Genomic DNA, 27,030 nt, shown 5'->3' on the forward strand with positions numbered 1-27,030 from the left:
TACTATAGATAATGTACAGTACAATAAAAATAATGTTATAATGTATTTACAGCACAGAAACATAAGGCCCAACAGATGTTGATATTTATACTCCACATGAGTCTCCTCCCATATTTAACAACATTAACACTTTCTCCTATTTCTTTGCTTTTCATATGTTTACCTAACATTCCTTTAAATGTATCTATGCTATCTATCTCAACAACTCTTTGGGTATATTAAAAAATATATATATTTATTCAATTTTTAACATTTTAAATATACAACACAGTAAAGTAAAACAACAAAAAAAAACAAACATACCCCCATCCTTCAATACCCCAGTACTCAGAGCAAACACCTCCCCAACTCCCCCACTCCTCCCCCACCCACAACTCTCTCCCCCCTCAATAGCTGATGGTAACCAGCTCCTTACTGTGTAATATAAATAGGCCCCATCTCTTGAGGAACCCCTTGTTCGCCCCCCCCCACAAAATGAACTTAACCTTCTCCAAATACAGGAACTCCGTCAAGTCCCTCAGCTGTACTGAGGCACAGGGCGAAGAGACTGACCTCCACCCCAACAGGGTCCACTTGCGAGCAATCAGCGAGGCAAAGGATAAAAAATCTGCCCCCCTCCTCCCATCTGCAGCTCTGACAAGTCCGACACTCCAAATATGGCCCCCAGGGGACTGGGCTTCAAATCCACATGCAGGATCACCGACAAGGTGCTGAATAACGATCACCAGAATTTCTCCAATTTCAGGCAGTACCTGAACAGATGTACGTGATTGGTCGGACCCCTCCCACACAGTTACAAAATTTCTTTCACCCCCTCAAACAACCCCCTCAACTTCGTCAGGTGCTCTCTGTGTACCACTTTCAATTGTATCAAGTATCAATCCCAGCCTCGCACATGAGGTTGAGATATTCATCCTCCACAGCGTGGCGACTAGGGGCTTTTCACAGTAACTTCATTGAAGCCTACTTGTGACAATAAGCAATTTTCATTTCATTTCATCTCCCACCATAATCCCTCCTCCAGTGCAATCCCCAGCTCTTCTTCCCACTTGCTCTTAACCCTCTCCAACGCTGCCAAAATTCTCCCATAGATTGGCGAGGTGATCTCCCCCACCCTGCAGCCCCATCACCAACAGTACCCCCTCCAACAATGAAGAGGGTGGTGCCCCTGGAAAAGTTGGAAAAGCCTTCTTTGCAAAATCCCGCACCCACGTATACCTAGCAGCCTCCTGCTGTGGAATCCCAAACCACCCCGTCAATTCCTCCAAACTCGCAAACCGCCTTTATAGAAATAAGTCCTTCATTTCCATCAGTCCCCGCTCCTTTCTCCCCCAAAACCTAACATCCTGCCTCGCTGGCTCAGACACATGACTCCCTCGGATCGACACCAGCTTTGACCCTGTCCCTAACCTAAAGTGCTAATCACTTTTACAGGTATTTTCATCAAAGCCAACATGGAAATGGCTCGCTGAATAAAGGCCAAGGTGCATCTGGTTCACTGATAGATTATAGATTGATTGGTTTACTGATTGCTTTATTGATTTATTTGGGAAATTTAAGAATTGATGCAGTACATTTTATAATGTAGATAGAATCCACAAGGTCAATGTGGGAAGAGTTTCAGATAAAAGAAATAGGAGCTGCTATGAAGGAATTTAACATATGAAGGAATCTAACATTGTTTTATGAAAAGTTGCATAAAAATCCCCTGTAATGTTTAAAATGTATCAACAGCAAGGTTAATGCAAACATCTAGGGGCTGGTTTAGCACACTGGGCTAAATAGCTGGCTTTTAAAGCAGACGAAGGCAGGCCAGTAGCATGGTTCAATTCCCGTACCAGCCTTCCCGAACAGGCGCCGGACTGTGGGACTAGCGGCTTTTCACAGTAACTTCATTGAAGCCTACATGTGACAATAAGTGATTTTCATTTCATTTCATCTGGGATGGGATTCTCCAATAATGGGGCTATGAGTGATCCTGCAATTTTCAGGGGGCTAGCAAGGCCCCGTAGTGCTTCCCGTAGCTCTGGCCGCCACTGTGGGGCATGGCGGACTCACACCGCGGAGCACCAGTAACGTAGGTCCCCCTACCTTGAGATCGCACGTGCCCGCGGATCGGTGCCGCCCGATCGCTGCCCCGGCCGTTCATGAGGCCCCCCCCCGGTGAAGGATACCCCGCCCCCTACTAGGCGGCCGCAGACTGAGTCCGCAGCCGCCAACGCCTAGTTCCCAATGGGTGAGACCATGAAAGACTCACACCATCGGGAACTTGGCCAGTTACACTTGGAGAATCGCCATGGGGGCTGCTGCCAATGGCCCCTACCCGTGCTGCGTAGACCGCGTGTGCGATTCATGGCAATTCTCGGGGGATCCGAGAATCGCGGGAGCGGCGTTGCGCCATATTTCGGCTTCAACGCCCATTCTCCGCCCCCGCGCCGATCGCGATTTCGGCACGGAAACTCGGAGAATCCCGCCACTTATCTTTGTTGGAATGGCATACGTGCGGGTGTACGTAGACATTTAATTAACTTGATGGGCATTAGTGAATTTTAAGTAATGACCAATGCTTGGGTAACAAATCATGTTCTAAGTGACAGACAGTTTGAATATATCAGGAAACCTGAGCTGAGAATTAGAAACCAATGGGAATGAAAGGGGGACTAAACCGTTCATTAGAATTTTTTTAAGAATAAGGCAGTTTTTGTTCTGAATCCATGCTCTAAGAAATTCTGAACCATCTATTGATTTTCTAATATTTTCGTATCCTTTCGTTTGATTGTGTTTTCGCGTATTATTTGATCTAAGTTTTGTTATCAATTTTTATATAAGAGAATCAAGGTGAATGAATAACAAATAAAGTTGTATTTTTTGAACACCTCCAACAACTGGACCCATTGTACCCGCCTCTACTACTGCCACTGGCAGCTCACTCACCACCCTCTGCGTGAAAGAATTGCCCCTCTGGACTCTTTTGTATCTCTCCCCTCTCACCTTAAACCTATGCCCTCTAGTTTAAGACTCCCCTACCTTTGGGAAAAGATGTTGACAATCTACCTGATCTAAGCCCCTCATTGTTTTATAGACCTCCATAAGATCACCCCCCTCCTACGCTCCAGGGAAAAAAGTCCCAGTCTATCCATTTTCCTGCAGTCTTTTCTGCATTCTTTCTAGTTTAATAATATGCTTTCTATAATAGGGTGACCAGAACTGTACACAGTATTCCATGTGTGGCCTTACACATTGAATAGAGACGAATAACGTTTAAAAAGATCTTTGAATTTCCAGTGACTGTCTGGAAGGAGGCAAAATTTCCATTTCTTGCTGGTGGGTGGAGACGCAGTGATAAAATCAGTTTATTTGAAGATAAATAAGAGATTGTATCATTCACCTTCTCGCAATCTCATAATCACATGATAATAGGAATTACTGACTAATCTTCCCATCACATGAATCACCTGTCATGATTAACCTTAATGAACACAGGTACAAGGACAGGAATTTCCAGGTGGAATTTCCCCACCACGCAAAGAGTCAGTGGGAATGCATTCCCACTGCTTACAGCAGTCCGACCACCATTTAGAGTCACAGATAGTCATAGAATTTTTACAGCATAGAAAGAGGCCCTTCGGCCCATCCTTTCCATGCCAGCCATTAAGCACCTATCTACTCTAATTCCATTTTCCAGCACTTTGTCTGTAGCTTTGTATGATGTGGCATTTCAAGTGCTTACCTAAATATTTCTTAAGTGTTGTGAGGTTCCCCGCAGTGAGTTCCAGATTCTAACCACCCTCTGGATGAAAAGTTTCCTCTCACATCCACTTTAAATCTCCTGCCCCTTACCTTAAATCTATGCCCCCTGGTTATTGATCCTGCCGCTAAGGGGGAAAAGTTCCTTCCTATCCACCTTATCTATGCCCTTCGTAATCTTATACATCTTAAACAGGTCCCCCCCCCTCAGCCTTCTGTGCTCCAGGGAAAACAACCCAGTCTTTCCTGTCTCTCTTGGTAGCTGGAACACTCCAGCCCAGGCACCATCCTCCTGAATCTCCTCTGCACCCTCTCTCGTGCAAAACATTTCCTTCCTATAACGAGGTGACGAGAACTGCACACAGTACTCCAGCTATGGCCCAAAACAAAGTTTTATACACCTCCATCATAACTTCCCTGCCCTTGTATTCTAAGCCTCATTAATAAAGGCAGCATCCTGTATGCCTTCTTAACAGTCTTATCCACTTCTGGAGTAATAGATGTTTACAGCATGGAAACAGGCCCTTCGGCCCAGCTTGTCCATGCCACCCAGCTTCTATCACTAAGCTAGTCCCACTTGTCTGCATTTGGCCCATATCCCTCTATACCCACCCTGCCCGTGTAACTGTTGTCTTCAGGGATCAATGGACATGCACACCTCTGATCCTCTGTACTTCATGGGGTCTTCTCATTCACTGTATATTCCCTTGTCTTGTTAGTTGTCCCAAAAGGCCTCAAAATTTTCAGGGTTAAATTCCATTTGCCATTGTTCTGCCCATCTGACCAGCCCATCTATATTGTCCGGTAATCTAACGCTGTAATCTGTAATTTCCTCACTATTTACCACACCGTGCGGGATCTCCAGATGCACTAGCTGTTCCTATCTTTCTTCCCATCTGCTTTGAGATGGGAGAATTTTGGCCAGGGTGTATAATTAGAGAGGCGTGTTTGCTGAGGCATGTCAGTTTATTTGTTTGGAAAAGGAAGGTTCTGCAGTTCCACTTGATTCTGTTCAGGTTCAATAGTTACAGATACACGTTTGTCAGTTTAATCAAGTTGCGTTTCACCAACTGGAGATGTTTCCCAGAAACCCTCCACAGTGACTGAACATCTCTGGATATGTGTTTTTTTGAGTTTGGCTTCTCTAATCTGAACAGTGTGTCTCTTCCACATGTGTTTCACAGAACATAGAACATACAGTGCAGAAGTAAGCCATTCGGCCCGTCGAGTCTGTACCGACCCACTTAAGTCCTCACTTCCACCCTATTCCCCCTAATCCAATAACCCCTCCTAACCTTTTTTTTGGACACTGTGGACAATTTCGCATTTCCAATCCACCTAACCTGCAAGTCTTTGGACTGTGAGAGGAAACCGGAGCATCCGGAGGAAATCCACGCAGACACGGGGAGAATGTGCAGACTCCGCACAGACAGTGACCCAGTGGGGAATCGAACCTGGGACCCTGGTGCTGTGAAGCCCTGTGCTAACCACTATGCTACTGTGCTGCCCTACTTACATTACAGGTCAGTGGTCTTTGATGATTCTTCACAGGAGCCACTTTTATGTTCCACAGTAATGTCTGACCCAAACCGACTGGTCCAGACTAAACACATGAGCTAGTTTATTTAAGTGTCATGTGACTTATTCTGATCAAGTTTCCTTGAACCAATATTTCCTTTCAAATCCAAACACAGCAAATCCATTCTGGTACGCAGCCATCTTTCAAACGTTCAACAGGTTATATGTCTCTTGGTGGATGTGGAGTGTTAAGGCAGATCATCAAAAAGTTCTTCAGCTTCAACTTCCAAGCTGCTTGAATCCTCCCCATCAATATGGCTGATTTGAATGTCTGGACCAAATATTCCACTCCACCATTTGAATATGGGTGACAAGGGCAGATGAGAATCTGCTTGATGCCATTGTTTTTCAGGAATGTTTGAAATTCTCATAATGCAAACTCTGTGCCATTGTTATACACAATCGGCTCCGGCAATCCAAAAGTAGTGAACACATTCCAGAGAGCTTCAAAGATCTTTGTTGAAGTAGGCAACATCATGGGAATAACATGAGGCCACTTTTGTGTGGACATCCACCATAATCACGAACGTATGTCCGAGAAGTGGTCCGGCAAAAGGTCCACATGAAGTCCCTGCCATGGGTGGTCAGGCCAAGCCCATGGTGGCAGCGGCAGGAAGGTACTTCATTTCATAGCTTGGAAGGCAGTCACTGACTTGCCTTCCTGTCTTTATCCAGGTGTGGCCACCTTAAATGTAGACGAACCAATGTTTTCATTTTGCCAATTCCCATGTGACTGAGGTGAAGTTTTTCTAACACTCGTGTTTGGAATTTTGGAGGAATAACAACTCTGATTCCCCCAAACGAACAACCATCTTCTAGAGTCAGCTCAACTCTGCACGCGTACCAAGATCTAAACTCGTCACTTCTTGGGGTGCACACCAACCTTTTTGTGTGTAGAGGTAAACTTTGGAGAGCAAAGTATCCATCTGCGTTTCAACTCGACTTTGATCTATTTTAACAGATAACATGTTTACCTGGTTCACATTGAAAGCAGTGACTTCACTCCAGATTGTGGAGCTGTGGTGCAACAGAAGTCTGGAAAGTGCGCCTGTATTTCCATGAGTAGAGTGCAATGTAATTTTATACTGGTAAGCAGATAAAATCAGTGCCCAGCTTTGTAGGCGCACAGCAGCAATGTCGGGGTTTGTGACTTCAGGCTAAGCAACCAGGCCAAAGGCTTGTGGTCTGTAATTAAGGTGAATCAGTGGCCTTACAAATATTGGTGAAACTTCTTCATTTCATTGATTAGTCCAAGAGCATCCTTCTCAATTGAAGCATAATTCTGTTTTGACTTGGACAATATACATGAGGTGTATGCAATGGGCTGTTCGTTGCCATGTTTGGGAGATGACAGTTCCAACACCCTATCCAGATGCATCACAAGCCAGGCTGATAGGCAACTTTTCATTGAAATATACCAGGACTTCAGCAGAAGTGTGCTCTTACTTGGGTATTTTGAAACTTTCCTGATTGTGACCAATCCATTTTGAATTCCCCTTAAGCAGATTATTCAGAGGTGCTGCCTTGGTGTCACAGAATCACAGAATAATACAGTGCAGAAGAGATGCTTCGGGTCATCAAGTCTGTACCGACGCACAAAAGGCCCTTATCTAGTCCCAGTTGCCAGCACTTGGCCCATAGTCTTGAATGTTATGGCGTGCCAAGTGCTCAACCAGGTATTGATTAAAGGATGCGAGGCAGTGTATTCCAGACCGTCACCACCCTCTGGGTCAAAAGATTTTCCTCAAATCTCCCATAAACCTCTTGTCCCTCACCTTGAACTTGTGTCCCCTCGTAACTGACCCTTCATCTAAGGGGAACAGCTGCTCCCTATCCATCCTGCCCATTCCTCTGATAATCTTGTACACCTCGATCACATCGCCCTCAGTCTTCTCTGCTCCAGCAAAAACAACTCAAGCCTATCCAACCTCTCTTCATAATTTAAAAGTTCCATCCTAAGCAGCATCCTGATGAATTTTCTCTGCAACCCCTCAAGTGCAATCACATTCTCCCTATAATGTAGTGACCAGAATTGTACACTCTAGCTGTGGTCTCACCAAAGTTCTATACAGCTCCAACATGACCTCCCTGGTTTTGTAACCTATGCCTCGATTGATAAAGGCAAGTTTCTATATGCCTTTTTCACCAACCTCTTAACCTGCCCTTCTGCCTTCAGAGATCTATGAACAAGGTCCCTTTGTTTCTCAGAACGTTCCAGTGTCATGCCATTTATTGAATACTTCCTTGTCAAATTACTCCTTCCAAAGTGTATCACCTCACACCTTTCAGATTTAAATTCCATTTGCCACTTTGATCTCAATTTGATCATCCCGTTTATATCTTCCTGTAACCCAAGCCACTCAACCTCACTGTTAACCACCCAGCCAATCTTTTTATCATCCACAAATTTACTGATCGTCACACCCACCCCCGACATAGTCATCTATGTCATTTATATAAATGACAAACAATAGGAGGCCCAGCACTGATCCATGTATTACGCCACCGGACACTGGCTGCCTGTCACTAAAGCAGCCATCTGTCTCCATCCTCTGTCTCCCACAGTTCAGCCAATTTTGAATCCACCTTATCAAGTTACCCTGTATCGCATGTGCATTTGCCTTCTTTATAAGCCTCCCATGCAGGACCTTGTCAAAGGCTTTGCTAAAATCCTCTAAAATAAACTACAGCAAATGCACTGCCCTCATCTACAAACCTGGCCACATGCTCCAAAGAATTCAATCAAATTTGTTAGGCATGACCTCCCACTGACAAAGCCATGCTGACTATTCCTGATCGAACCTTGCCTCTCCAAGTGGAGATAGCTTCTCTCCTTCAGAATGTTCTCCAATAGCTTCCCTACCACTGATGTGAGACTCACAGGTGTGTAGTTCCCTGGCTTATCTCTACACCTTCTCTTAAATAATGGCGTGGCGATGCCGGTGTTGGACTGGGGTGAGCACAGTAAGAAGTCTTACAACACCAGGTTAAAGTCCAACAGGTTTGTTTCAAACACTAGTTTTCAGAGCGCAGCTCCTTCCTCAGGTGAAGGAAGGAAGGAAGGAAGAAACAATGCTCCGAAAGTTAGTGATTTGAAACAAACCTGTTGGACTTTAACCTGGTGTTGTAAGACTTCTTAAATAATGGAATCACATTAGCTGGTCTCCAGTCCTCCAATCCTCTGGCACCTCCCCCATAGTCAGACTTGTCCACTTTTAAACCTTCCAACACCTCCAAACCTTGTCATCCCCTGTGACAATTTGCTCAAGAACCTCAGTCTCTCTCCCAGAGTTCCATATCGGCCTCCTCATTCTCTTGGGTGGAGACAGATGTGAAATATTCATTCAACACCCTACTGTCCTCTAGCTCAGCACTTTTCAAACTTTTTTTCCGGGGACCCATTTTTACCAACCGGCCATCCTTCACGACCCACGCCAGCCGACCTTCGCGACCCACGCCGGCTGACCTTCGCGACCCACCATTTTCTCTTACCTCGTTTGTTGCTGACAAAAATGGAGGAAATGGTTTTGGGTCCCTTTGGCCCCAATGATTCCTTTGGCCCCCCAACCTTGAAAGAAAAAGGCTACGACCAAATAAAAAAAAGCGACCACATAAAAAACAATGATCGGGCACGCATGCGCAGTGCGTCCAAATTTTAAAAATCTGTTCCTGGCCATTTTGAAGGCCGCTCGACAGCCGGCATTATTAAAAGACGGCTGTTGCGTGTGGATTTGCGCAATCGGGAGCGCTGCGACGGACGGCTCCACGACCCTCCCGACACCCGCCCGCGACCCATCTCCTGTGTTTGGCAATGCCTGCTCTAGCTCCACCCACACATGGGCCCTACTCTTTCCCTGGTTATCCTCTTTCCATTGGTATACTTACAGAATATCTTAGGATTTTCCCTACTTTTACCATCCAGAGTTTTCTCATATCCCCTCTTTACTCTCCCAATTGCTTTCTTGAGCTCCATCCTGCACTTTCTGTACTTGACTAATTCCTCCGTTGATTTGCTCCCCTTGTAATTGCTAAAAGCCTCTTTTTCCTTAGAACATAGAACAGTACAGCACAGAACAGGCCCTTCGGCCCTCGATGTTGTGCCGAGCCATGATCACCCTACTCAAACCCACATATCCACCCTATACCCGTAACCCAACAACTCCCCCCTTAACCTTACTTTTTGGACACTACGGGCAATTTAGTATGGCCAATCCACCTAACCCGCACATCTTTGGACTGTGGGAGGAAACCGGAGCACCCGGAGGAAACCCACGCACACACGGGGAGGACGTGCAGACTCCGCACAGACAGTGACCCATCCGGGAATCGAACCTGGGACCCTGGAGCTGTGAAGCATTTATGCTAACCACCATGCTACCGTGCTGCCTTCTCATCGTATTCTGAATATCTCTGGCCCATCAAGGTTCTCTGGGGCTTGTTACACCATCCTATTACACCACAGGGTAGGCAAAACTGGAATCATACTCACCATAGTAATTCACAATCCCCTAAAATGAACAGAGCTCCTTAACGTTTTCTGAGCTGTGGTGCTTTCACCACCACCTTGCTGGGCGAGGTTGTGAGGTCAGTTACATTGATTACTGAGTTCTTCTGGAACCAGCATTTGGATTTCTCACAATGGATGCTGTATTTTTCCAGTCCAGACAGGATCCTGCTGGAACCTTTAAATGAGTTGAGAGATTTTTCTTAATGATGAGTGATGTACCATCAATTCGACTCAAGACACATTTAGGATCCGAATAGTGGCTTTAATCTGCTAGTTGTTAGCCCGGTGGTCGACTCCAGAGAATGGCCAACCGCTGGGAACTCTGGGTACTTGTACCCCACCTCGGAGGCGGGGCCTACCTGCCTCTCGACCAATTGGAGAGCAGTAACATGACTAGTCCCAACCAATCGGACAAGAGGCACATGACCAGCCAGAGCCAATGGGAAGCCAGTGCTCTGCACCAATGGCAGTTCTCATATCCATACCACCACAATGAGCATGTCGTCTTGGAAGCAGTTTGCACCAGAGAGGCACTGCAGTATTTTGTCAAGGCTGGTGATGCCGCAATTCCGAATGGTAGTTGTTTGTATTGATACAGATCTCTGTGTGCGTTGGTCGTTGTATTCTTCCCGGAACCTTCACTCAGCTGCATTTACAAAGATGCCTGTGAAAGGTCAAGCTTTATGAATAATTCACCTCTATTGTTGGAGATGTTGTTTGAAGAACCTTGGAGAAGCTTTCACCTTCACAGCAAGTCTGGCTTCAATGTCTTTAATCATTTATAAGACCTTCCTTTAAGACACCAGCATGCTTATCCAACAAGGACTGCAACATGGGGTTGCCATGCACTTTATTTATTTTATTCCAGTCTAGCCGATATTTCTTTCAGCCAGTTTTAATGGGTGATCCCCTTTCACAATGATAAATGATAACTTTGTTAGTACTTCAGCTTTAGCTGACATTTTCAAAGGTTCGCCAGTGTAGGTGCAAAGTTGGAGGGAGGTTTCCTCCAATGAGCATTTCTTAAAAATGTTCTCCCATGTCTTCTTTGGAGCAATAAAAACAAATGCTCTGGTGCTAACCTCCATTTCAACCATCTTACCACATAAGGCAATGTCAACCTTTAGCCCTTTATCAAGTTTCGGATCAACTTGGATGCAATACCGTCGCTCTTCTGCATTGTCGTTGTTAGTTTCACTTTTCGTGACGTCTAGACTTGCATTGCATTGGTAGCTGTTTCTAAGTAATGCGTCTGTTTCAACTGCCTATTTATTTTCAACTGTGACTTGATTATTTGCTCGTTGTGATGCCATTTCCCTGATGGTTGTGATCAGCCTCAGATCTGCATGCACACTGTGTGTTAGATATAACATTTAGGGCGAAGGGAATCAAATGATATGGGGGGAAAGCGAGATTAGGCTATTGAGTTGGATGATCAGTCATGATCATCATGAATGGCAGAGCAGGCTCGAAGGGCCGAATGGCCCCCTCCTGCTGCTATTTCCCTTTTCCCCCACAGTGACAACAATCAGCAGACTTCTGCATTTTTTTTCCTTTACCATTACAGCGGCACCATGTTTGGAAGCGAGTATTCCCTGATTTTACCCTATTAATGGCAGCATTATTAGAATGCGCCTTCAAATCTCCAGTTTGTTTCTCTGCCATTTCTTTGCTTTGCGCAATACAGAACTCTTTTATCAGTGCTAGCTCTTGCTCTGCCATCAAAAACCAAGCGAGCATGCAAAGCTTCTTCCAGGTAATGTTTAAAGTCACAATGTTCCAATAATTTTCTCAACTCAGCCAGGAACTGGGGAACTGACTCACCCTCATACTGTTCCTTATGGTGAAACTTTTAAATGGCTGGTCTGGGATCGAGGTGCTTTTTCCAAAACGTCCACAAGCACTTTAAAGCTTTTATCTGCTGGATTGTCAGGGGCAATAACATTTCTCAGGAAAGTGAAGATTTTAATTCCAATGGCAGTAAGAAATCCAAGGTCTGATTTTCCTCCTCAATCTTATTCGCAACAAAAAATCATTTCCGTTTGCTCGAAATAAACTACATAGTCCACACTAGCTGGGTCAAAAGCCTCTACAGCTCCTAATAATCCCATCCTCATTGTCATTTGAAATGTATTGTCACTTCTAAACAAAGAAGAATACAAGCACAAGAACACACACCTCTGCTTCTGAGCTGAACTACCCGCCAAAACAGGGAGGTCCCTCTTATTCTGTTCTACACAAAAGAGAAATACATCAAGAACTCCACCTCTAGCACGCCCTGCTAGCAGGTTTTTTATACAGCACATCCTTTTAACTAAAATGTCCTAAATATGGACTTAAAAGACCCCAGAACATTATTCAAAGCAGAGCAGAGCAATTCTTCCGATGTCCAGGTGAGCTTCTATTCCATGACCATCTCTTAAAACTAATTTATCTAGTTATTCATCTCCTTGCAATTTGAGGGGCATTGCTGTATGCATATTGGCAATCAGATTGCAACTATGGCTACATTACAAAAGCGCTTAAATGGCTGTGAAATGCTTTGAGGTATTTTGTGGGCGTGAAAGACATTTTCTTCAATACAAGATTCTGTTGAAAATAAGGTTCTACATATTCAGATTTTCTGCGTTAATTGTAATCTTTGTTTATATCACCTTATCACTGAGGATGTGATATCACAAACTCTGAAAACCTACACTCTTATTCACCGATGAACATAGAACATAGAACAGTACAGCACAGAACAGGCCCTTCGGCCCTCAATGTTGTGCCGAGCAATGATCACCCTACTCAAACCCATGTATCCACCCTATACCCGTAACCCAACAACCCCCCCCTTAACCTTGCTTTTTACACTACAGGCAATTTAGCATGGCCAATCCACCTAACCCGCACATCTTTGGACTGTGGGAGGAAACCGGAGCACCCGGAGGAAACCCACGCACACACGGGGAGGACGTGCAGACTCCGCACAGACAGTGACCCAGCCGGGAATCGAACCTGGGACCCTGGAGCTCTGAAGCATTTATGCTAACCACCATGCTACCGTGCTGCCCACTGAAATTATAATACAATTAATTATCTTAGTCCTTGCCAACTTTCTGACCTTTGCTTCTGTCCATCAAAAAGAACATACTGCTTTATTGTGTGCTTTCATTGGCAATAAAATTATACTATGTGAAAATGAGCACTTTTGGATTAATCCTTATGTAGTATAATTTCAAGGCACTACTACTCATTGGGAATAGGAAGACATCGACACATGGATGGTAATACAGATAGTTCTTGGTTGGCGCAGCTTGTAAGAGATTCAAGTTTGACCATTCACCTCATTGATAATTTGCTGAAATGGCTTGAACATAACATCTGTAGAAATCATGTCATCAATGCTCCAAACAATAGACAATCTTCCTCCTGTAAACAAAAAATAACAACAATGAACCCGGATTGAATTTTGTTCAGGGTACATGTGGTAGTCACCACTGTTGTATAATATTGTATATACTGGTAATACGGTAAGGCTCCTATACTACAGGTACGGGGGTAGATCCCTGCCTGCTGGCTCCACCCAGTAGGCGGAGTATAAATGTGTGTGCTCTTCGAACAGCAGCCATTTTGTCAGCTGCTGTAGGAGGCCACACATCTCTGTGTAATAAAGCCTCGATTACATTCTACTCTTGTCTCGTCATAATTGATAGTGCATCAATTTATTACACAGAGACTTTTCAAAGATGGACCTCTGCATCAGGCTGGATTGCCTGCAGCTGCATCCTCAAGCAGACAACGCCAAAAAGGACTTTGAACATTGGCTAACTTGCTTTGAAGCGTACATTGGGTCTGCAACAGACCCAATCTCAGAGGCACAGAAGCTCCAGATTCTGTACACGCGGCTGAGCTCCAACGTATTTCCCCTCGTCCGGGGCACGCCTACCTAGGCAGAGGCCATGACGCTACTGAAGGAGAACTAAGCTCAACAAACCAACAAGATCTACGCCAGGCAGCTCCTGTCCACGTGGCACCAACTTCCCAGTGAGTCTGTGGAAGATTTCTGGCGTGCCCTGCTCGCCCTGGTGAGAGACTGCGATTGCCAGGCCATTTCGGTCTCCAAACATTAGAACCTGCTGATGAGAGACGCGTTCGTTATGGGCATAGAATCGAATTACATCTGCCAGTGCCTCTTAGAAGGGGCCACGCTTGACCTTGCGTCGACCACGAAACTAGCGCTCTCGCTCACATTCGCCTCACGCAATGTACAGGCTTATGCCCCCGACTGCACGGCCCACCCCTCCAGTGCATCGTGGACCCCACCAGCGGCCACCCATCGTGGATCCCATCAGCGACAGCCGCAAGCCTCCGCTGCGCTGCAGCCAACCAACCCCGGGGGACCCAAGTGCTACTTCTGCGGACAGACAAAACACCCCCGGCAGCACTGCCCGGCGCGGAGCGCGCTCTGCAAGGCCTGTGGCAAGGAAGGACATTTCGCTGTAGTGTGCCAGGCCCGCTCAATTGCCGCTATTGTCCCTGCACCCCCCACGTGCGGCCAGTGGGCGCGGCCATCTTCCTTTCCTCAGACCACGTGCGGTCCGTGGGCGCCGCCATCTTGCTCCACCCACAACACGTGCGGCCTGTGGGTGCCGCCATCTTGCTTGCCTCAGAACCAATGGGCGCCGCCATCTTGCCTGCCCTAGGACATATGCGGCCCGAGGGCGCCGCCATCTTGCCTGCCCCAGGACACATGCGGGTCTGGGCGCCGCCATGTTACCCGCCTCAGGACCCCTGCCCGTCGGGCACCTCGTCGGGCTGCTCTTCGCCTGCAACCGCCGACGACCAGCTGCGTCTCACCTCCGTCATGATCGGCCAGTCTCGACCGCACAACCTCACGACTATGTCGACAAAGGTGAAGGTCGACGGGCACAAGATATCCTGCCTTCTGGACTCCGGGAGCACTGCAAGCTTCATCCACCCCGATACGGTAAGGTGCTTCTCCCTCGCGGTACACCGCGTTAACCAAAGAATCTCTCTGGCCTCCGGATCCCACTCCGTGGCGATCCGGGGGTACTGCATCGTCACCCTCACCATCCAGGGCATAGAGTTCAGCGGCTTCCGGCTCTATGCCCTCCCCAATATCTGCACTGCCTTGCTATTCGGCCTGGATGTCCACTGCAACCTCCAGAGCCTAACCCTGAAATTTGGCAGGCCCCTACTGCCCCTTATTGTTTGCGGCCTCACGACCCTTCAGGTCGACCCGCCTTCTCTGTTTGCAACCTCACCCCGGATTGCAACCCGTCGCCACCAGGAGCAGACGGTACAGCGCCCAGGACAGGACCTTCATCAGGTCTGAGGTCCAGCGGCTGCTGGGGGAAGGTATTATCGAGGCCAGCAATGGCCCCTGGAGAGCCCAAGTGGTAGTGGTGAAAACTGGGGAGAAAAACAGGATGGTCATTGACTACAGTCAGACCATCAATCGGTATACGCAGCCTGACGCGTACCAACTCCCACTCATAGCTGATATGGTCAATCAGATTGCACAGTACCAGGTTTTCTCAACAGTGGACCTGAAATCTGCCTACCACCAGCTCCCCATTCGCAAGGCGGACCGCCCGTACACTGCATTTGAAGCAGACGGCCGCTTTTACCATTTCCTTAGGGTTCTCTTCGACATCACCAAAGGGGTCTCGGTATTCCAACGGGAGATGGACCAAATGGTTGACCGGTATGGACTGCGGGCCACCTTCCCGTACCTGGACAATATCACCATCTGCGGCCACGACCAGCAGGACCACGACGCCAACCTTTCCAAATTTCTTCACACTGCCAAACTCCCCAACCTAACTTACAACAAGGAGAAGTGCGTGTTCAGCACAAACCGCTTAGCCATCCTCGGCTATGTGGTTCAGAACGGAATTCTGGGGACCGACCCCGATCGTATGTGCCCCCTCATGGAACTCCCCCTTCCCCACTGCCCCAAGGCCCTCAAACGGTGCCTGGAGTTCTATCGTACTACGCCCAGTGGGTCCCTAGCTATGTGGACAAGGCCAACTCACTCATCCACTCCACTGGTTTCCCACTGACGGCCGAGGCTCACCAGGCCATCAACCGGATCAAGGCTGACATCGCCAAGGCCGCGATGTACGCGGTCGACGAGACGCTCCCCTTCCAAGTCGAGAGCGATGCATCATTTCATAGAATTTACAGTGCAGAAGGAGGCCATTCGGCCCATCGGGTCTGCACCGGCTCTTGGAAAGAGCACCCTACCCAAGGTCAATACCTCCACCCTGTCCCCATAACCCAGTAACCCCACCCAACACTAAGGGCAATTTTGGACACTGAGGGCAATTTAGCATGGCCAATCCACCTAACCTGCACATCTTTGGACTGTGGGAGGAAACCGGAGCACCCGGAGGAAACCCACTCACACACGGGGAGGACGTGCAGACTCCGCACAGACAGTGACCCAAGCCGGTATTGAACCTGGGACCCTGGAGCTGTGAAGCGATTGTGCTATCCACAATGCTACCGTGCTACCCTTCAGACGTCGCCCTGGCCACCACCCTCAACCAGGCAGGCCTGTGGCATTCTTTTCCCGCACCCTCCATGCCTCCGAAATTTGGCACACCTCCATCGAAAAGGAGGCCCAAGCGATCGTTGAAGCGGTGCGGCACTGGAGGCATTACCTGGCCAGCAGGAGATTCACTCTCCTCACTGACCAATGGTCGGTTGCCTTCATGTTTAACAACACACAGCGGGGTAAGATCAGAAATGATAAGATCTTGCGTTGGAGGATCGATCTCTCCACCATTAATTATGAGATTTTGTATCGCCCCGGTAAGCTCAACGATGCCCCCGTCCCGAGGTACATGTGCCAGCGCACAAGCAGACCGACTCCGGACCCTGCATAACGAACTCTGTCACCCAGGAGTCACCCACTTTTACCACTTCATTAAGGCCTGCAATCTGCCCTATTCCATCGAGGAGGTCAGAGCGACCACCAGAAACTGCCAGGTCTGTGTGGAGTGTAAACCGCACTTCTACCAGCCAGACCGTGCGCGCCTGGTGAAGGCTTCCCGCCCCTGTGAACGCCTCAGCGTGGACTTCAAAGGGCCCCTTCCCTCCACCGACCGCAACACGTACTTCCTCAATGTGGTCGATGAGTACTCCAGATTCCACTTCACCATCCCATGCCCCGATATGATGTCTGCCACCGTCATCAAAGCCCTCAACACCATCTTCGCTCTGTTCGGTTTCCCCGCCTACGTCCACAGCGACCAGGGATCCTCATTTATGAGCGATGAGCTGCGCCAGTACCTGCTCAACAGGGGCATTGCCTCGAGCAGAACGACCAGCTACAACCCCAGGGGAAACAGGCAGGTGGAGCGGGAGAATGGGACGGTCTGGAGGGCCGTCCAGCTGGCCCTATGGTCCAGAAATCTCCCGGCCTCCCGCTGGCAGGAGGTCCTCCCTGACGCCCTTCACTCCATTCGGTCGCTCCTCTGTACTGCGACTAACGAAACCCCCCATGAACGTCTCTTTGCCTTTCCCAGGAAGTCCACCTCCGGGGTTTCGCTCCCAACGTGGCTGGCAGCTCCAGGACCTGTTCTCCTCCGCAAGCACGTGCGGCTCCACGAGGGGGACCCACTGGTTGAGAGGGTACAGCTACTCCACGCTAACCCGCAGTACGCCTAAGTAGCGTACCCCGACGGCTGCCAAGACACAGTCTCCCTCAGGGACCTGGCACCAGCTGATTCCCCAACCCCCTCTGCCCTGGCGCCACCCTCCCTCCCCCCAGCGCATCCCACCACAGCCCCCGCTCCAGGATAATCCGTCCTCCCCTTGGACCCACCGGGGGATGAAGAGGATGTTGACATGCTCCCAGAGTCACCGAAGACCAAGCCGACCCCTGAGTCACCACCAGCACTGCGGCGCTCTCAACGACAGATCAAGGCACCCGATCGTCTAAATTTGTCATCTTCTCTGCAAATTTAAAGCCAATTGGTATGTAAATAGTCCCCCCCCCCCCCCCCCCCCCCCCCGCTGGACTCATTTGTAACAGGGGGTGAATGTGGTAGTCACCATTGCTGTATTATATTGTATATACTGGTCTTACGGTAAGGCCCCTGTACAACAGGTACGGGGGTAGATCCCTGCCTGCTGGCTCCGCCCAGTAGGCGGAGTATAAATGTGTGTGCTCTCCATAGAGCAGCCATTTTGTCAGCTGCTGTAGGAGGCCACACATCTCTGTGTAATAAAGCCTCGATTACATTCTACTCTCGTCCTGCCGTAATTGATGGTGCATCAGTACACTTGTTTGCACTTTCACCGTTCAGAAATCTCTACAGGATTTCCAAGCATTTACCTACATCAAGGACTCTGAAATTGGAGTTGCACCTTTAATCATGAACTGGCAACATTAGGAGGAATCATGGCATGGAGATCATGCCATCCACTTTCTAAATACCTGTTAATGTTTTGGCCGTGTATAACTGAGATCACAAACAGATCAAAGGCCCAGCAGTTTGCCCAGTGCCCTGGCAGCAGCTGGAAATGTGTGTTAGCAACATGCACAGCTGGCTGGCAGGAAATGTGTGGATTTCCTCCGGGTGCTCTGGTGTCCTCCCAGAGTCCAAAGATGCGCAGGTAAAGTTACGGGCTTGCAGGCCTAGGTAGGGTGTTCTTTCAGAGGATTGGTGCAGACTCGATTGGCCAAATGGCCTCCTCCTGGTTCTATGAGTGCTCCAGAATCTTGGTGGCATCCAGGACAAAGTAGCCAGCTTGATTGGCACCCCTTCCACCACCTTAAGTATTCATTCCCCCTGCCAGCACACAGTGGCAGCGGCATATACTTTCTACAAAATGGACAGCAACAACTTATCAAGTCTCATTCAGCAGTACCTCCCAAACCTACAACCTCGACCACCTGGAAGGGCAGGAACAGCAGACATGTGGGGTCACCATCACCTCCGAGTTCCCCTCCAGGTCACACACCATCCTGGTTGGAAGTACATTACCATTCTAAAAATTCATCACTGGGTGAAAATCTTGGAACCCCCCCACCTAACTGCCCTTGGCCAGAACCACACCATTTGAACTGCAGTGGTTCAAAGAGGCAGCTAACCACCACCTCCTCAAGCCCACATCCCATGAATATTCAAAGATGCCTTTTACCGCTGGGTCTGGAAAGCTCAGGTACAAGTCGCCCTGCTGCACAGGTTCTTGATTTCATAGAATTTACAGTGCAGAAGGAGGCCATTCAGCCCATCGAGTCTGCACCGGTTCTTGGAAAGAGCACCCTACCCAAGGTCAACAACTCCACCCTATCCCCATAACCCAGTAACCCCACCCAACACTAAGGGCAATTTTGGACACTAAGGCCAATTTTTCATTGGCCAATCCACCTAACCTGCACATCTTTGGACTGTGGGAGGAAACTGGAGCACCCGGAGGAAACCCACGCACACACGGGGAGGATGTGCAGACTCCGCACAGACAGTGACCCAAGCCGGAATCGAACCTGGGACCCTGGAGCTGTGAAGCGATTGTGCTATCCACAATGCTACCGTGCTGCCCCCAGTGATAGTCACACAAAGTGTGAAAAGGAAACAAAGTAACTTGCAGACCAGGTGAAAGAGTTCATGTGATGAATCCCACCCAGTGGCCATTTTGTGCACTGTTGTCCTAGATTTTCAATTATCCTTAGCTTCACTGCTCAGAAGTCCATATTTCATCTATTTTTATTACACTTCTGTATATAAAATTTCATCTGCAAACACTTTTCTCCATTACATACTTTGTTCAACATAGTTTGCGCTTTTCAACATAAATGGCCTCTCCTAGTTTTTATCAGCTAGTTTGTAAATTTGGTTCATTTGCCTCGCATTTCTGGGCGGCAAGGTGGCGCAGTGGTTAGCACTGCTGCTTCACAACACTGTTCAGTCCTGACCCCAGCCCACTGTCCGTGTGGAGTTTGCACATTCTCCCCATGTCTGCGTGGGTCTCACCCCCACAACCCAACGATGTGCAGGGTAGGTGGATTGGCCAGGCTAAATTGCCCTTTAATTGGAGAAAAAAAAGAATTGGGCTCTTTAAAAAAAACATTGCATCCAAATGGTTGATGTAAATGTGCTGCAATAGTGGATGGCCTGTACTAATTTCTGAAGCAACCAAGATATTTAACTTGAGAATTGTCTCAGGTAAAAAGGTCAGTTTTTTTTTAATACATAGTATTCGTTCTTAGGATCCATTCCAGTCAAGGCCAGCATTTATTCCCCATGGTTAGAATGTGGTGGTGACTCCTTTCATACAGGAAGCAGAAATATTACAATTCTAATGCCTACTTAAAAAAACCTTGGCCGTGATTCTCCCAAAGGGAGACAAACTGCCGACGCCAGAGTGAAACCCGGAGGGCGAGATTCTCCGCACTCCCGATGGTGCGGAGAATAGCGTGGCTCGTAAAATTTTACTGCCACGCTGTTCCGACGCCCTCCCGCTATTCTCCCCCCCCCCCCCCTCCCCACGCCCGACTCCCGACTCGAATCGCTGCCGCCGTTTTTTTACGGCCGGCAGCGATTCTCAGCTGATGGATGGGCCGAGTTCCCAGCCCTTTACGGCTGTTTTTACGAACGGCAAACACACCTGGTCTGGCCGTTCGTAAAAACGGCCGTAAACTCTCGATTTTTAAAACCATGGCACCGATTGGCACGGCAGTACCACGGCCGTGCCAAGGGTGCCATGGGCCCGCGATCGGTGCCCACCGATCGCGGGCAGCGGGCCCGATGCCCGCGCACTCTTTGTCCTTCCGCCGCCCCGCAGTATCCATTCGCGGGGCGGCTGAGGGGCATCCCGGGTTTCGCGCAAATGCGCGATGACGTCATCCGCGTATGCACGGGTTGGAGTCTTCCAATCCGCGCATGCGCGGCTGACATCATATGACGCGTCAGCCGGCGCTAACTCTGGCAAGCGGGCTTAACGAAATTCGTTAAGCCCGCGATGCCGGAGTTTACGGCGTCGGGATGCTAGCCCCGACCGGGGACCAGAATCGGTTCCCGGTCGGGAAGGGGGGGGCTGGCGTCAAACCCGCCCGGATTTGACGCCAGCTTTACGATTTCTCCCCATATGGGAGAATCTCGCCCTGAGTGTTTCACTCCGGCGTCAGAGGCCGCTCCTCGCCCCCTATTCTCCCCCCCCCGGGGGGCTAGGAGCGGCGGCGCGTGAATCTTGGGCGCCGGGCCTTGACGCTTGCGTCAAAGCGGCGCACCGGGAATGACGCACCTAAGTGACGTCAGCCGCGCATGCGCAGTTGCCGTCTTCCCCTCCGCTGCCCCACAAGACATGGCGGCTTGATCTTGCGGGGCGGCGGAGGGAAAAGAGTGCGTCTTTTAGAGACGCCGGCCCGATGATCGGTGGGCACCGATCGCGGGCCAGACATCTCCTGAGCACGCCCATGATGCTCGATCCTCCCTCCGCCACCCACAGGCCCCAAACACAGAGGTCGTGCGCTGTTCATGCCGGCAGCGACCAGGTGTGGTTTGCGCCGGTGTGAACCGGTCGGGTTTGGCCGGCCGCTCGGCCCAACCCGGGCCGGAGAATCGCCGGTCGCCGTGAGAAACGGCGAGCGGCGATTCTCCGAGCGGCCTGTCGAAAAATGCGACACGCCATTTGGGGGCGGAGGAAGAATCGCGGGGGGTGCCAGGGCAGCGTGTCGTGATTCGCCCGGCCCTCCCGCGATTCTCCCCCCGGCGTGGGGTGTGGAGAATTGCGCCCCTTACCTTTGAATTGCCCCTCATTGTGATAAATATGGAAAGTCTTTTCATGGGCATGAATTATATTCTTGATTGCTGACAATCCACTCTTCTGCAGCTTGTGTTTGGATATTATCTTTAAAGGATCATCAAATGTTATCCAGGTTTCAACGTTTTCTCCAAAGGTTGTAAAAGCAAACCGTGCGTAGTTGACAAATGAATCAACAAGAGCCACATTCTCCCAGTCACTGTATTTTGTAATCAGTCCTTGAGGGATCCCATTGTCATGTAGAACAACCAAAGGCTTGAGATTTGCAATTATTATTTCATTTAGGAGATTCGAATAGCATTCTATCTGGTTATGATCTGCCTTCTCAGCTGTCCCCTCAGGCAGGATATTAGTCCAGGAAAGGATGACTTTGTAATGGGTAACTCCTTTCCGATGTAGAAAGGAAAGATGATCTTTTAGGTGCCTTGGAAGAGGGTCCTGGCAAAGGTACCGTCCCTCTCCTTCCACACTGAAGTTGATCTTCTGGTCTTTATATTCATCTTCTGCTAAAGTCTTCACCAGAGCATTTGTTAAGGGGCCATCAATTACCATAAAATTAGATGGTAATTTTATGTCTGCAACAGACAAACCTGCGAAAAGTATGAGGAAGAAAGTACTCCTTTGCAGCTCCATTTTACAGATCATGCGGCGAACAAGGGTTGAGCCTTTATATAATAAATAGCAGTATCTAAATTAGTTATTTTGCATCTGCTCAACCTTTGAGAGACAAAATTATATTGCTTACAACATTAATCAGTAATAACATTCCAGATCATAAATATTACTTAACAGAACAATAAGATGAGCAAACGTTTTCTTTCCCAATGTGTCCCCTTTCTCTTTTGAACGTGCTGATTCACACTGGGCCATCACCAATACTTGATGATAGTGGATATGTTTCTTGTGAGCCCTGACAATGATTAACAACAGGCCATTTAAATATGGTCAGAGGTAAAATCAAACACAACGTGATACTGTATCTGCACTTTCCAGGTTAAATTGCTACAGTGGTCAGAAACTGAAGGCAAACGTGATTGGGTTTCTCCTCACGGAGAGTTCCTATTGCACCCTTCATTGATGTCAATGAATTGGCCAAAGAGAAAATATTAAACCTGGGACTTTCATAAGTATGGTGCATTTACTATCATTTAATCAATTTATCAAAATGTTCATAGAATCCCGACAGTGCAGAAGGAGGGTATTTGGCCCATCGAGTCTGCACCGACCCTCCAAAGGAGCACCCCTGCCTAGGCCCACTCCCAACCCTATCTCGTAACACAACCTACCTGTTGGACAGGAGGGACAACTTAGCATATCCAATCCACCTAACCTGCAGACCTTTGGACTGTGGGAGGAAACCGGAGCACCTGGAGGAAACCCACGCAAACACGGGGAGAATGTACAAACTCCTTACAGACACTCAAGGTCGGAATCGAATCCAGGTCCCTGACGCAGCAAGCGGCAGTGCTAACTATTGCAACAATATTGGAGAGACAAAATGGAATTGCAGGAGATCAGGATAAAAATAAAAGGTGAATGCAGGGTAGGGAGGGAGGGAGGGCTTGATTAAATGAAAGGTGCCAAGTGTAATTTAAAGCCTCAATCTTCTCAGCCCTACTCCTCCCTCCCCACGACTGCAAAACCTCACACCACTGTTGTGAATGTATAGTACTAGTAATTCGCCAGTGTATTAGTATCATGTTCTGCCATTGTGTTACAGCTATGTTATGTTGTTGACCTTGTGGGCTCCACCTATGGGCCATTGTATAGCTTCACCCACAGGAGGATATGTTGGGGCATGTACAGGCTCCGCCCATGGCTCCTCCCCTTGAAAGGAAGTATAAAGAGCAGTATTGTACCAGTCGCAGGCAGGCACTGTTCTTAGCTGATTAAAACTTCGGTTTGCTTCTACTCGTGTCTTTGAGTGAATTGATGGTCACATCAACCACTTAACCTATTAGTTTATGTTTCCCTCCCATACACCAGAACTACTCACAATGCTGATACTTGGCACCTTCTTGTTCTTATAAAACCTTTAATTGACTGTGTGTAACAGGTGATCTACCATAACAAACGTAATTAAAGAAAAACACTGGGCAGAATTCTCTCAGCATGCCGGTTCGGAGAATCACTGGGCCGGGCACGGTTCGCGCGACGCCGCCAGTCCACCGATTCTCTGGTGACCGGAGAATCGGCGCCATTGGCGCTGGCGCGGTCGTCATGGCGCCGGTTAGGGGCTGCTCTACACCGGGATGGGCAAGTGGCCGCCAAGAAAGCCCAAGTCCCGCTGGCGCCATTCACATGTGTTCTGGCGCCGTTCACACGTGTTCTTTGATGCACGATCAATTGCACAAAGACTCAGATTAGGTACAACTGTGGCTTTATTGCAGTCAGATGCGTGGCCTCCTGCTGCAGCTGGTGAAATGGCAGATCAATGGAGGACACGCATATTTATACAGCTCCTAGTGGGCAGAGCCAGCCGGCAGGGGCTACCGGTGAACCTGTAGTACAGGTCCTACCTTACATCCCCTAATACAGGTGTACACAGTGGTTCACCACATCCTTAACCGGAGGAAACTCGGCGTCCATCCTGGCGGGGATGGCCTGGTGGGGGGAGAGGGGGTCTGACCCCGGGGGGGGGGGGGGGGGGGGGGGCACCGTGGCCTGGCCCACGATCGAGGCCGACCATTCGGCGGGCCGGCCTCTCTTACTCCACACCGGCCCCTGTAGCCCTACACCATGTTGCGTCGGGGCCAGCGTGGAGAAGGAGGCTACCGCCCATGGACAAGTTCGTGCCAGTCGCAGTGAACATGCACAGACCCACGGAGCACGTTTGACACGTATCAGCAGCTGGAGCGGCATGAGTCACTCCAGTGCTGTGCTGGCCTCTTGTAGGGCAGAGGATCGCTACACTTACAACGGCGTCAACACTCTGTCGTCAGAAGGGAGAATCCCACCCACTGTCTTTCAATTGACAAACCTGTAAGGAAATAACAAGAGCATCAGAAAGAACTGCCACCAAACCTTTAATACCGAGAGAGAGAGATTGATTAGAAAGATCTATTAAATGCCCATATTAACAAATGTTTGAATTTACCCCCAAGTGAACCAACAAGCACTATAAATATAAACTTTGTATGCTGCAGTTGTGGCATTAGTCCCACTTTCCAAGGCTTGCTATGAAATCATTTTTATGCCACAATGCCTAAACAGATAAAATAGCAAGGACATAGTGCAAACATTTTATATCAACTTATAGATTAGATTAATTACCCATCATTCTTATTTATATGAGAATTTACTTTTCCCTTTTTGTACTGATCAAGCCTCCCAAAAGTTCTTGAAATGAAATGAAATGAAAATCGCTTATTGTCACGAGTAGGCTTCAATGAAGTTACTGTGAAAAGCCCCTAGTCGCCACATTCCAGCGCCTGTCCGGGGAGGCTGGTACAGGAATCGAACCGTGCTGCTGGCCTGCTTGGTCTGCTTTAAAAGCCAGTGATTTAGCCCAGTGAGCTAAACCAGCCCCAGATGTAAGTTCTTGATGTAAGTTCTGTGCATTTAAAGTGAAGTAACTGACCAATTTTAAAACCAGGCTTTTTAAAACCAATATCTCATTTTGCTTATTTGGCAATTCTAGTATTGTGTAAAATAACCAATAGGAATGAACATAAAAGGCAATAATGCAGGTCAGCAAGCATGCACAGGTGGAAACGTACCTCAAGATATTTCACAGGCACGCAATCCAACAAAATGGGCGCTGAAACAGAGCAGATATTTAATAATAATAATACTTTGAATGAAACCTGTTATGGTTACTTCCAGTATCACCCAGCAATGTTTATGTGAGGATGTTGTTGTACCAGGAGGGCTTAAACTCCTCCACTGAGCATTACTTTCTTGTTCATGGACAAGTTGCCCTTTTGCCAGACCAAGCAGGCCAGTAGCACGGTTCGATTCCCGTACCAGCCTCCCCGGACAGGCGCCGGAATGTGGCGACTAGGGGCTTTTCACAGTAACTTCATTGAAGCCTACTTGTGAAAATAAGCGGTTTGCTTTGCTTTTAAAAGTGACTAAATGTCTACAAAATTGAGTGCCCTGTTTATTTCAATGCTCAGTATATTTCAGATTGCTATGTGGCCAGCTCATTTACCTCATTTCATGTACTGCGCATATTTAGATACAACACCCTCAGTCCTGCATTGACCGCCCCCTTCTCATATTTGTCACCTTTTTTGCTCTACCTGAAATTGGATTTCTGCCGCTTTCTATACTCTCTGTTCTGGAAACTTTACTAACCTGTCCTGACCCCTTGGCCCCTTTTAGTCATTTAAATCATTAACCTGCACTCCCACTTTCTCCTTTAACTTTGATTATCTAATTCTCCATGCAACTGAACCCTCACCCCCACTATTTAGTTTAAAGTTCCATCTAAAGCCCCATTTATGCTATTCACCAGGACTCTGGCCCCAGCTTGATTCAGGTAAAGACCGTCCCAATTGGACTGTTCCCTCCTTCCCAGTACTGGTGCCAACGTGCCATGAATTCAAACCCATTTCTCCCACACCAACCTTTGAGCCACACATTTATCTCCTTAATCTTATTGACCCTGTGCCAATTAGCTCATGGCTCAGGTAGTAATCCAGAGATTATTACCTTTCTGGTTCTGATTTTTAATTTAGCCCCTAGCTGGTCATATTCCTTCAAGAGATCCTATATCCTTGTTCTACCTATTCCGTTGGTACCTATGTGGACCACGGCAACTGGATCTTTCCCCTCCCACTCTTCAAGCTCCTCTGCAGCCCAGATGAGATATCCGAATCCCGAGCACCAGGCAGGCTATACAACCTTCAGGACTCTCAATCCTGGTCACAGAGAACATTGCCAATGCCCCTAACTATACTATCACCAATTACGGCAACATTTATTTTCTCTCCCCCCACCAAATATGAGAAGGGGAGGAGTGAATGGCTTCCTGTACCACGGTGCTGTGGTCAGTTTGCTCATCCTCCCTGGAGTTCTCGTTCCCGTCCACACAGGGAACGAGGATCTCGAATCTGTTGGACAAGGCCAAGGGCTGAGGTTCCTGCAACCCTACCTCCTGGATCGCTCTACCTGCCTCACTCAAAGCCACACCTTCTTGTCCCTGACCAATGGTCGAATTCAAGTTAGTTATTCTAAGGGCTGTGACTGCCTCGTGAAACATAGTGTCCAGGTGTCTCCCCTCCTCCCTGATGTGTCGCAGTGTCCGAAGCTCAGACTCCAGCTCATCAACTCAGAACCAGAGTTCTTCAAGCAACCAACATTTACTAGTCCACCAGCTCCCACATCATGCAGGAACAACACATCACCTGGCCCGCCATCCTTATTTAATTAGTTTTAAATTTGTTTTTAAATAACAGTTTTGGCTGTTT

General features: G+C 48.3%; 1 protein-coding gene across 1 annotated transcript in view; it reads right to left on the minus strand.

Moving 5' to 3' along the window:
* The window catches only part of LOC119962322 (lactase-phlorizin hydrolase-like), a 96,252-nt gene extending 74,044 nt beyond the window's left edge, over positions 1 to 22,208 (minus strand). Inside the window, exons 1-2 of the mRNA XM_038790303.1 lie at positions 21,595 to 22,208; positions 13,161 to 13,246 (exon numbers count right to left, since the gene is read on the minus strand). Of these exons, the coding sequence (XP_038646231.1) occupies positions 13,161 to 13,246; positions 21,595 to 22,168 (660 nt within the window). The 5' untranslated portion in view covers positions 22,169 to 22,208. The remainder of the gene's footprint in view (positions 1 to 13,160; positions 13,247 to 21,594) is intronic.
* Between the last annotated feature and the right edge of the window lie 4,822 nt (positions 22,209 to 27,030).

Source organism: Scyliorhinus canicula, chromosome 2, assembly GCF_902713615.1.
Source record: "Scyliorhinus canicula chromosome 2, sScyCan1.1, whole genome shotgun sequence".
Lineage (NCBI taxonomy): Eukaryota > Metazoa > Chordata > Chondrichthyes > Carcharhiniformes > Scyliorhinidae > Scyliorhinus > Scyliorhinus canicula.